The 12,955-nt window shown below is 43.4% G+C and overlaps 1 protein-coding gene across 2 annotated transcripts in view; it reads left to right on the top strand.

Moving 5' to 3' along the window:
* Positions 1 to 12,875, top strand: part of LOC129841533 (programmed cell death protein 4-like) — a 50,980-nt gene extending 38,105 nt beyond the window's left edge. For both annotated transcript variants that reach the window (XM_055909841.1, XM_055909840.1), the window contains exons 9-12: positions 5,654 to 5,761; positions 9,619 to 9,729; positions 10,180 to 10,319; positions 10,995 to 12,875. In XM_055909841.1, coding sequence (XP_055765816.1) covers positions 5,654 to 5,761; positions 9,619 to 9,729; positions 10,180 to 10,319; positions 10,995 to 11,046 — 411 coding nt within the window. In that variant the 3' untranslated portion in view covers positions 11,047 to 12,875. The remainder of the gene's footprint in view (positions 1 to 5,653; positions 5,762 to 9,618; positions 9,730 to 10,179; positions 10,320 to 10,994) is intronic.
* Positions 12,876 to 12,955: the final 80 nt, after the last annotated feature.

Raw genomic sequence — 12,955 nt, 5'->3', positions numbered from 1 at the left:
TGAGGGATGTTTGGGGGGGTGCTAGGGGTTCTCTCCTGCCAGCACATTCCATAGGAGATAGTTTACAGCTGGGGCCGCAGAAACAGAACCAGCGTCAGCAATACGGCTGTCCCCGACAACAACAAAAAAACTGGCCGAGTCTGGTCGAAAGAACAATCTATTGGTTAAAATGTATTTTTTCATATATAGACACATCCTGTGTTTTAATCAAATGTACTACATGCACTGAGCTTGTCTGATGCTTTAAGTGCACTGTTTTGATAAAATAACACACAGATAACTAGAGGGAGTCTGACCACAAGGGATTTGATTGTGCCGGGCTCAGACTTGCTGCACAAAAAAAGAGAGGGAAAAAGACTGACCCATTGTCTCTCTCACTCCTCCACACCACAGAACATCAAGTGTTTATCGCACTGTCCATGTTGCTGAACCGGCAAAATAATTACAGCCATTTCTGACAAAGGTTCTGTTGCCGAAATCATTTGTTTACGCTATTTATTCAAGGGTCGTTTTGTTATTTTACTAAAATGCTTGATTGCATTTCAAATCATGAATCAAATGCATTTATGAAGCCCTTTTTACATCAGCCGATGTCAAAGTGCTTATACAGCAACCCAGACTAAAACCCCAAACATCAAACAATGCTTCTACACCTGCATTGCTTGCTGTTTGGGGATATAGGCTGGGTTTCTGTACAGCACTTAGTGACATCAGCTGATATAAGAAGGGCTTTATAAATACATTCGATGTAGAAGCATGGGGGCTAGGAAAAACTCCCTAGAAAGGCAGGAACCCAGGAAGAAACCTAGAGGAACCCGGCTCTGAGGGGTGGTCAGGCATCTTCTGGCGGTATCCCGGGTAGAGATTATAAGAGTGCATGGCCATTAAGGCCTTCGAGATGTTCATAGATGACCAGCAGGGGTCTAATAATAATAATCACAGGGGTTGTAGAGGGTGCAACAGGTCAGTACCTCAGGGCTAAATGTCAGTTGGCTTTTCATAACCGAGCATTGAGGTCTAGACAGCAGGAAGGGGAGAGTTGAAAACAGCAGGTCCGGGACAAGGTAGCACGTCCGGTGAACTGGTCAGGGTTCCATAGCCGCAGGCAGACCAGTTGAAACTGGAGCAGCAGCACAACCAGGTGGACTGGGGACAGCCAGGAGTCATCAGGCCAGGTAGTCCTGAGGCATGGTCCTAGAGCTCAGGTCCGGGATGGGTGGGAGAGAGCGAATTAGAGGAAGCATACTTCAATTCACACAGGACACCAGATGAGACCGGAGAATTACACCAGATAAAACACTGACCATAGCAGCATAGATACTGGAGGCTGCATAGATAACCCCGGACAGGGCCAACCAGGCAGGATATCACCCCACCCACTATACACAGCCCCCACACCACTAGAGGGATATCAGACAACCAATGTGCTACCCTGAGACAAGGCTGACAATAGCCGACGAAGAGCTCCTCCACCGCACGACCCCAAGGAGGTGCAAAACTGGACACGAAGATCATGTCATTGACTCAACCCACTCAAGTGAAGCACCCCTCCTAGGGACGGCATGGAAGAGCACTAGTAAGCCAGTGACCCAGCCCCCGTAATAGGGTCCGGTGAAGAGGGGGGGAGCCGTCCAGGCAGAGACAGCAAAGGCGGTTCGTCGCTCCAGTGCCTTTCCGTTCACCTTTGCACTCCTGGGCCAGACAACACTCAATCATAGGACCTACTGAAGAGATGTCTTCAGTAATGACTTAAAGGTCGAGACCGAGTCTGCGTCTTTCACATGAGTAGACAGACCATTCCATAAAAATGGAAAGCCCTGCCTCCAGTTGTTTGCTTAGAAATTCTAGGTACAATAAGGAGGCCTGCGTCTTGTGACTGTAGTCTACGTGTAGGTATGTAAGGCAGTGACCTCTATCCAACGCAGGAGAAAATATATAACATAATATTCGTGTTGCACCATTGTCCTTATGTATTATAATCATATACAATTTCAGTAGCACGTGTCGGTTGGACTGTGCCATCCCCACTGCCTCCACAATAGATTAGTCTACTCAAACAGGCGAGAATCAGACAGGTGTCTTTTCCCCCCCTTTTTTTTGTTGCTATATGCTCAACTAAAGAAATGTTGGTCGACCAACAGCCTATCGCCCCCCCCCCCCAAAAAAAAATGTACTAAATGGGGTAAGCCCGAGTCACCAAGGGTTTGCGGAATTGCAGTTGCACTCACGGCTCATAACTGAACAGAAACATGAGGGTTGAGTACTACACACACAAAGCAGACGTTGTTTGAGCAAATAGTCAATCACGATGCGCAATGACCAATTTGTCCAGCCAGTGATCGCTTGGGAGTCCCCGATTTCATGACTTCCTGTATTAAACAGGAAAAATCTTGCACTACCAAGGTACAATAAGGAGGCCTGCGTCTTGTGACTAGTCTACGTGTAGGTATGTAAGGCAGTGACCTCTATCCAACGCAGGAGAAAATATATAACATAATATTCGTATTGCGCCATTGTCCTTATGTATTATAATATTATAACCTTATGTATTATAATCATATACAATTTCAGCTCCCAGCTGTGCCCTGGACACCATCTGTGAATTGATCGCTCCCCATCTAGCTTCAGAGTTTGTTCTGTTAGGTGACCTAAACTGGGATATGCTTAACACCCCGGCAGTCCTACAATCTAAGCTTGATGCCCTCAATCTCACACAAATCATCAAGGAACCCACCAGGTACAACCCTAAATCCGTAAACATGGGCACCCTAATAGACATTATCCTGACCAACTTGCCCTCCAAATACACCTCTGCTGTCTTCAATCAAGATCTCAGCGATCACTGCCTCATTGCCTGTATCCGCCACGGGTCCGCGGTCAAACGACCACCCCTCATCACTGTCAAACGCTCCCTAAAACACTTCTGCGAGCAGGCCTTTCTAATCCACCTGGCCCGGATACCCTGGAAGGATATTGACCTCATCCCGTCAGTTGAGGATGCCTGGTCATTCTTTAAAAGTTACTTCCTCACCATATTAGACAAGCATGCTCCGTTCAAAAAATGCAGAACCAAGAACAGATATAGCCCTTGGTTCACTCCAGACCTGACTGCCCTCGACCAGCACAAAAACATCCTGTGGCGAACTGCAATAGCATCGAAGAGCCCCCGCGATATGCAACTGTTCAGGGAAGTCAGGAACCAATACACGCAGTCAGTCAGGAAAGCAAAGGCCAGCTTTTTCAAGTAGAAATTTGCATCCTGTAGCTCTAACTCCAAAAAGTTCTGGGATACTGTAAAGTCCATGGAAAACAAGAGCACCTCCTCCCAGCTGCCCACTGCACTGAGGCTAGGTAACACGGTCACCACTGATAAGTCCGTGATAATCGAAAACTTCAACAAACATTTCTCAATGGCTGGCCATGCCTTCCTCCTGGCGACTCCAACCTTGGCCAACAGCCCCCCCCCTGCTGCTACTCGCCCAAGCCTCCCCAGCTTCTCCTTTACCCATATCCAGATAGCAGATGTTCTGAAAGAGCTGGAAAACCTGGACCCATACAAATCAGCTGGGCTTGACAATCTGGACCCCCTATTTCTGAAACTGTCCGCCGCCATTGTCGCACCCCCTATTACCAGCCTGTTCAACCTCTCCTTCGTATCATCTGAGATCCCCAAGGATTGGAAAGCTGCCGCGGTCATCCCCCTCTTCAAAGGGGGAGACACCCTGGACCCAAACTGTTACAGACCTATATCCATCCTGCCCTGCCTATCTAAGGTCTTCGAAAGCCAAGTCAACAAACAGATCACTGACCATCTCGAATCCCACCGTACCTTCTCCGCTGTGCAATCCGGTTTCCGAGCCGGTCACGGGTGCACCTCAGCCACGCTCAAGGTACTAAATGATATCATAACCGCCATCGATAAAAGACATTACTGTGCAGCCGTCTTCATCGACCTGGCCAAGGCTTTCGACTCTGTCAATCACCATATTCTTATCGGCAGACTCAATAGCCTCGGTTTTTCTAATGACTGCCTTGCCTGGTTCACCAACTACTTTGCAGACAGAGTTCAGTGTGTCAAATCGGAGGGCATGTTGTCCGGTCCTCTGGCAGTCTCTATGGGGGTACCACAGGGTTCAATTCTCGGGCCGACTCTTTTCTCTGTATACATCAATGATGTTGCTCTTGCTGCGGGCGATTCCCTGATCCACCTCTACGCAGACGACACCATTCTGTATACTTCCGGCCCTTCCTTGGACACTGTGCTATCTAACCTCCAAACGAGCTTCAATGCCATACAACACTCCTTCCGTGGCCTCCAACTGCTCTTAAACGCTAGTAAAACCAAATGCATGCTTTTCAACCGTTCGCTGCCTGCACCCGCACACCCGACTAGCATCACCACCCTGGACGGTTCCGACCTAGAATATGTGGACATCTATAAGTACCTAGGTGTCTGGCTAGACTGCAAACTCTCCTTCCAGACTCATATCAAACATCTCCAATCCAAAATCAAATCTAGAGTCGGCTTTCTATTCCGCAACAAAGCCTCCTTCACTCACGCCGCCAAACTTACCCTAGTAAAACTGACTATCCTACCGATCCTCGACTTCGGCGATGTCATCTACAAAATAGCTTCCAATACTCTACTCAGCAAACTGGATGCAGTCTATCACAGTGCCATCCGTTTTGTTACTAAAGCACCCTATACGACCCACCACTGCGACCTGTATGCCCTAGTCGGCTGGCCCTCGCTACATGTTCGTCGTCAGACCCACTGGCTCCAGGTCATCTACAAGGCTATGCTAGGTAAAGTGCCGCCTTATCTCAGTTAACTGGTGACGATGGCTACACCCACCCGTAGCACGCGCTCCAGCAGGTGTATCTCACTGATCATCCCTAAAGCCAAAACCTCATTTGGACGCCTTTCCTTCCAGTCCTCTGCTGCCTGCGACTGGAACGAATTGCAAAAATCCCTGAAGTTGGAGACTTTTATCTCCCTCAACAACTTTAAAAATCTGCTATCCGAGCAGCTAACCGATCGCTGCAGCTGTACATAGTCCATCTGTAAACTACCCACCCAATTTACCTACCTCACCCCCCATACTGCTTTTATTTATTTACTTTTCTGCTCTTTTGCACACCAGTATCTCTTCTTGCACATGATCATCTGATGATTTATCACTCCAGTGTTAATCTGCTAAATTGTAATTATTCGATTTATTGCCTACCTCATGCCTTTTGCACACATTGTATATAGATTCTCTTTTTTTCTACCATGTTATTGACTTGTTTATTGTTTACTCCATGTGTAACTCTGTGTTGTCTGTTCACACTGCTATGCTTTATCTTGGCCAGGTCGCAGTTGCAAATGAGAACTTGTTCTCAACTAGCCTACCTGGTTAAATAAAGGTGAAATAAAAAAATAAAAAACGAGGTCCGGTAGTCACTGCTGAGAAATGTCTGAAACTATAGATAAGATGCATCTTTTATCTATTAGACATAGGCTTTAGCTCAGTGGGATAAGTCCAGAGAACCAGGTTTGAAACCTTATCGGTCAAATCTGTATTGGGCAGTGTTTTATCCATGGGTGGTGAATGATGGTTGGTATGATGGAGAGATTGATTGATTCATACTTTATCGATATGTGTTTCAGATGAACTTGCTGCTGAAGGAGTACCTTGTATCGGGAGAGGTGAAGGAGGCGGAACGTTGTCTGCGTGACCTAGAAGTACCTCACTTCCACCACGAGCTTGTCTATGAGGTAAAAAATGCTAAAAGCGCTTTGTGTCCTGTTTAGAAGGACGCACCGTATCAAAATGTTTTGCAACAAAAAGCAAAACTATTTTATTGGACAACTACATGGAGTTTCTCCATACTGAACATGGCCTTTGTTGTCAGCACATACGGATATTGATAGCTGATCAGTGATGGCTCTATTGTACTTTCAATAGTTATATAGCCAGTTGGCGACATATGGCTTAATCTTACTGGCCTTTTCAGTATTGATAAGACTATAGTGTTGGTGTGTTTACTGTCATTTAATGTGAAGACTGTTATATTTATCAAATCAATTCTCTGTGTAATTATTCCACGATTTAAATGAATCACGGAACAGTATTTCACTAGGAAGTTTGGGCACCATGGGAAAGTTGTTTTAGAGTTTCAATTTCCCGACTATAAAACTTCAGATATTTTCTTGTCGATTTAGTCTTCTATTAATGTATTGTTACCTCAAGTCTCATTCTTGAATGTCACAAACCCTAACATGAATCAGCAATTTACAAATTGGCTTAATTATTTATTTACTAACTAATCAATCACAGAATTACGTAAACACACAATTAGTTATACATTGATTACTGACATGATACACTGAAAAGTCCCTAGTGGGCTAAGCCTATATGCCGGCTTGGTAGACAAAGGAAAGGGGTGTGGCCAGCTCAAGAGCGGGAAACTCAGTGGACCCCATACATACGCTCTACTCCTGGGAATGCTTATACTTTGAACAACTGCTCATTTTAAAATTGCAATTTACAAATTTACGCGTGCATGCCTTTGTTGTCCCCCTCTGCGATCGCCGGTCCGTCTGCTGGATAGATTGTCAACAAAGTCTCTGTTTTGTCCACCAGAGATCAGTCTTTTGGAGTTGTAGCTTGTTATAATGGATATGTCAGAGTACTGTTCGACCGGTTGCGTTTACCAGACTAAAGTACTTAAACAGCTGCAGCCTGAATAATTGTTCTTTTAGATTGAAATGGCTAAGAAATCTAGAATGTGGGAATGCTCTCCACTTTCTTTGGTCTTGTCCTTCGGTAGAGTTGAAGTCTGAACCACCTAGCGTGTTTTGGTCTCGAGTAGTAGCCATTTCAACGTGGGGACACTGTCCCGGCATTATCTTGACTATATTTCAATCGCCAACTATTTCAACATGTAGCGACAGCTCTGTGTTTTCTGATCTAATGTACGTTTTTGTCGGAAGTCCTTTAGAAGCACTTGCCTTGGAAGAGCGATTCCATGATGTTTGGGTATAATGTCTGTTCTCATGGGGGCGTGGCCACTGACTAGTTAAAACCTTAATTGTTTTCATATCTCGTTTAGAAGGCTAAAATCGCATTACATCTTCTATTTTCATATTTTATACAACATTCAGATGCAAACCCCATAATTGTAAAGTGTACACAACCAAAAAGACAGTAACGTGTGTTTCCTGTCCTTCATGAGATCACCAAATCAAACAAACTTGACATGACTGTCCCTTAAGTGTCCACCGACCATTTCAAGTAGTTTGAATACAAAAATATTGTTACATTATTCAACCCTTTGAAGGTTACCGTACTGCAAAGTATTTCTCTGTGGTAACAAAGGGATTCTCAACCTTAATTCTGGCAGAGGGGGATAGAGATTTAGGTATTTATGACCGTCATAAACCTGTGGTGGGAGGGAGAGAGAGGGGCCTATGATCCTCACCCAAAACCATAGGTTTGACTTACCACAAACTTTTGAATTGTAATGTCACTTCCTTGTTTTTGAAAGAAAAGCTATTTTTTTGTCCATTTAAAATAACATCAAATTAGTCTGAAATGCAGTGTAGACATTGTTAATGTTGTAAATGACTATTGTAGTTGGAAACTGATAAAAAAAAAAAATTAAATGATAGAATCTCTACATAGGTGTACAGAGGCCCATGATCAGCAACCATCACACCGGTGTTCCAATGGCACGTTGTGTTAGCTAATCCAAGTTTATCAATTTAAAAGGCTAATTGATCATTAGAAAACCCTTTTGCAATTATGTTAGCACAGCTGAAAACTATAAAACTGGCCTTCTTTAGACTAGTTGAGTATCTGGAGCATCGGCATTTGTGGAGTCGATTACAGGCTCAAAAGGGCCAGAAACAAAGGACTTTCTTCTGAAATTTGTCACTCTATTCTTGTATGGAGAAACGAAGGCTATTCTATGTGAGAATTTGCCAAGAAACTAAAGATCTCGTACAACGCTGTGTACTACTCCCCTCACAGAGCAGCGCAAACAGGCTCTAACCAGAATAGAAAGAGGAGTGGGAGGCCCCGGTGCACAACTGAGCAAGAGGACAAGTACATTCAAGTGTCTAGTTTGAGAAACAGACAACTCGCAAGTCCTCAACTGGCAGCTTCATTAAATAGTACCCGCAAAACACCAGTCTCAACGTCAACAGTGAAGAGGCGACTCCGGGATGCTGGCCTTCTAGGCAGAGTTGCGAAGAAAAAGACATCAGACTGGCTAATAAGAAGAAAAGATTAAGATGGACAAAAGAACACACACTGGACAGAGGAACTCTGCCCAGAAGGCCAGTATCCCGGAGTCGCCTCTTCACTGTTGACGTTGAGACTGGTGTTTTGCGGGTACTATTTAATGAAGCTGCCAGTTGAGGACTTGCGAGTTGTCTGTTTCTCAAACTAGACACTTGAATGTACTTGTCCTCTTGCTCAGTTGTGCACCGGGGCCTCCCATTCTTTCTATTCTGGTTAGAGACAGTTTGTGCTGTTCTGAGAAGGGAGTAGTACACAGTGTTGTACGAGGTCTTACGTTTCTTAGCAAATTCTCGCATGGAATAGCCTTCGTTTCTCAGAGCAAGAATAATGACGAGTTTCGGAAGAAAGTTGTATGTTTCTGGCCGATCTGTGCTTGTAATCGAACCCACAAATGCGGATGCTCCAGATACTGAACTAGTCTAAAGACCAGTTTTATTGCTTCTTTTAATCAATTTTCAGATGTGCTAACCTAATTGCACAAGGGTTTTCTAATGATCAATTAGTCTTTTTAAAATGATAAACCTGGATTAGCTAACACAACACATTGGAACACAGGAGTGATGGTTGCTGATAATGGGCCTCTGTACCCCGATGTAGATATTCCATAAAAAAATCTGCCATTCCAGCTACAATAGTCATTTACAACATTAACAATGTCTACACTGTATTTCGGATCAATTTGATGGTATTTTAATGGACATTGTGCTTTTCTATCAAAAACAAGGTCATTTCTAAGTGACCACAAACTTTTGAACGGTAGTGTATGTTACCTAAATGTTTATGGTCCATGCTGCTGTGAAGATAGTTTGATGTATTGTTTTTGTCTGACATGTTATCTTGCAAATCATTACCAAACATTATTCCACCAACATCCTCGATACTAATTAAATGCAAATGTAATCAGTTACTCAAAATATTTCATGCCAAATACATTCACTGTGGTGAGAATTAAAGCAATGCTGCCCCAATGTGGTTAAATATGGGATTGCAACCTCTCTGAAAATATTTTACTAGTCTGAAAATAGCAAAATTACCAGCCCCTTTTATTGTGTCAAATAAGTCTTCCTCCACTCTTCAGTCTCATCTTGGTCAAGCAGCCGTTGCACATAATGGAATATTTAAGACACTGTGTACATGACATAACCGGTGTTCCAAATGGCACCTTATTCCCTTTAGTGCGCTGGACAAAGGTAGTGCACTATATAGGGAATAGGGTGCCATTTGGGACGGTACTTTTACAATCATTTTGTACATGAACATCCTGTTCATAGACATTAGCATGAAGTCCAATGCATTTTCTTCTCCTTCTCTCCTGGTTGGTCACCAGGCTGTTGTCATGGTGCTGGAGTCCAAGGGGGACACGGCCGTCAAGATGATGTGTAAGCTCCTCCAGGCCTTCTGGAAGATTGGCCTCGTCACAGTGGACCAGATGAACCGGGTACGTCCCCTTACGCACCAGAAAGTAGCACCAAATTCACTGGTAGCACCAGCACAAAAAATACCTCTAAACTTCTAAAAACTATTTCCAGTGATATGACTGCAGGTTTTTCTTTTCCAGCACTACAATTAACATAGCTTGACTCGAATGTTAAACGAGTATTAATTGTCAACGTCAGACCTTGTGGATTTAAACCCGTCTGTAGACCCATCTAACTACTCAGTCAAGGCATATTTTCTGCTGCTGATATAGTTACAGTATTTGGCCATATTCTCTCTAGCTATAGCCACAGTATATATTGTGATATTCTCTCGAGTCACTGTCAAGGCATATTCATTTGTTACCTGACAAGCTCAAGTGACAGAATTGAATCGTCTCTTCTATTGTCTTATGATTGAAAGTATTCTTTGGCTGTATGATTTGCTTACTCTGACAACTTGTAACAACCAGGGCTTCCAGCGTGTGTACGACGAGCTGCCAGAGATCAACCTGGACGTGCCCCACGCCCACTCCATCATGGAGTCCTTTACGGACCTCTGCTACCAGGAGTCTGTTATCACCAAACAGTTGAGAGACTCCTGTCCCTCCAGGTCAGTCCCAGTGTTGAGTGGTGCAAACTCTCATTTTGTCTCTTGGGTATAGTCAGTTCCTGATTCTGCGATCGCATTTTATTTTTTACAAAAATCCACAATTCTCTGGATATTATGCGAGGGCTTGCAAATTTGACCAGTCACTGCACTATCTCTGCATGAAACTAAAAACATTAACCCATCACCACAATACAAAAATAGGGCTTGTGATGTCAACCAATCAATGCACATTTACTGCATAATGATTAAATCAAGCCACACGTCAACAAACCTTTAACCTCTTCAGTGCATTTTCTTCACAAATTGGACAACATTATTGCATTTTGTCATACAAAAGGTTGGAATTGCTGCTTCAAAATAAAGCATGTTTAACTGCAAATATCACAATCTCTGCCAAATCCTGGAGGGGCTGTCCAGTAAAGTCAGTATGTTTTTGCTAAAACTAGACTAATCAGAGTATGCATACTTAATGTGTTTACATTAATAATGCCGTAGTCTGAGTAATATCAAGTAATTAGTGTACATGTAAACACACTCAATATGAGTATATTAATTACTTTATGAATAGCTTTTCACTAGGCCCCGAGTGTTTTGCATTGTAAGGCTGAGGACTCATATCCTCAACTCATTGGTAGCCTATGAAGTACTGAATCGCCTGTTCTGTCTGTCCATCAGGGGGCGGAAGCGGTTTGTGAGTGAGGGAGACGGGGGCCTGATCAAGAACTAGTGTGGAGGAGGGGGGTGCTCGGCGTCCCTCTGCCCATCAAGCCGCAGGCCTGAGGCTGGGCAGGCTCGCGGTCAGAGTCCCCTGATTTATCTCCGGCCCTTTGTTATCACCACCCACTCACTCACCCACACACCAACGCTGACATCAGGTGAAGGAGGACCGAGGAGATGGGCAATCTTTTACTTTTTTTAAACTTTTTTTTCTCCTGTCATTTTTGTATTTTTTTTTTTAATTCCGGGGTTGGTGATCATTCTTTTCAGTCTGTTCTTTGAGTCTGAGTCAAGGCCCTGGATAAAGGGGGGTCAAATGGAGTCACTTAAGCTGGGGTTAAGGGTCAATGGGAAGTGGAAAAGGGATTATGTCTTGTGCTGGGCACGGGTTATTTTGGCTTTTTTTTTTTGCTACACCGGTGACTGTCTTTCTCTAATTTTCTTTTCGCTTTGCATGTATAACGCTCATAAAAAGAAGTAAAAATACAAAGCACTTGTCAAAAAAAGACAACTCGTCATCAGCATACTGCATCGCAAGCTCTTATGAACTGAATCGCTCTTTGGAATGACATGGACCTCTGCATTTGTTTAGCCAAAGGCTTCTGTAATTACACAAAGACAAAGTTATATGGTTCTTAATTTTTTATTTTTTATTATTTTTTATTTTGCTCTGTCAGTTGGGTTATTTATCTGTCCACTCCACAGGCAGGGTGGTTCAACTGTTCCTAGGCAGGGTTCTTAAACTGTCATAAGCACAGCAGCAGTCACAAAAGCCTGTCAGGTTTATAACTAGAGCCCAGATCAGGGCCTTCCTTCCCCTTAGTGGAAGGCCTCTCCCTTCTAGTACACTGTAATCGAGTGTCAGAATGGGAGGGTTAGTATCTCTCTAAATATACAGTGCAAATACGCAGGGTCTCTAGAACCACTCTTCCGTTCGCTGAGCTGTTGACAAACTGGAACACCTTTCAGGCTTTTGTGTTGGTATTGTGATGTTTCATTCTCATATACTCCAACTGTTACATGTCATCTAGTGGAATCTGTTTTAGGCAAACCTGGGTTTAAAAAGTAGGTTTATCAAATACTTTGTGCTTGATTAGACTTGTCTGGCACAATGAAACGAATGAATTTTGTCTCCCTACCTTTCAGGCACTCCAGGCAGGCTACATCAAATGCTCAATTAGTAATTGAAAATACATTTGAACCCAGGTCTGGCCCTAAGAGAGCGCAAAGGAAACAAGTCTTATCGCTGATCTAGGGTCTCGTATGAGAATGCAATGGATTTTTCCTGCCTTTGTTGACCAATATGTAAAGTAATAAGCTCAATCGTAATGTGAGAGTTCAGGATGGGGGAAACATTGATTGATAATAAAAAAAAAGCAACAACTAGTGAGGTTGAGTGTGTCATCACCCCTGTTTTGTTTACATAAACTGGTTTGGGAATGGCTTTAAGGAGCTAGAAGTGAGTGGTCATCGCCACCTAGGGCTGAGAGGAGGAGGCGTCTGACGTCAGCGTTTATTCCTAGTCATCAGCTCGGAACCACTTGTTCCTGATTGCCATTCTCCATTTCACTTATTTTAACAGCGTTTATGTTTTGAAAAGTTCATAGCTGATACATTTAGGAAAATCCAGTTTTGTTACATATACAATCACATCAACTACAGTTTACGGATTTCAATGCATCGCAAAAAGAAAACATGGGTTTTTACACACAAGCCTCACAGAGCCATCTTTGTATTACTGTGTATTGCTATAAAACACTTTAAAAGGTTAAACTGTTTCCAACTCCCTTCCTCATGCAGTTCATTATACAATAATTTCAATAAAATTCCATATTTCTCTTCAGTGTAATATTCTTTGGGGACATTTTTGTATAACCAGTTCCTGTTACATGCTATTGCTAGGCATATGACAATCAAAT

This window comes from Salvelinus fontinalis, chromosome 42 (genome assembly GCF_029448725.1).
Source record: "Salvelinus fontinalis isolate EN_2023a chromosome 42, ASM2944872v1, whole genome shotgun sequence".
Taxonomy (NCBI): Eukaryota; Metazoa; Chordata; class Actinopteri; order Salmoniformes; family Salmonidae; genus Salvelinus; species Salvelinus fontinalis.
This window is presented reverse-complemented; position numbering and strand designations above follow the sequence as displayed.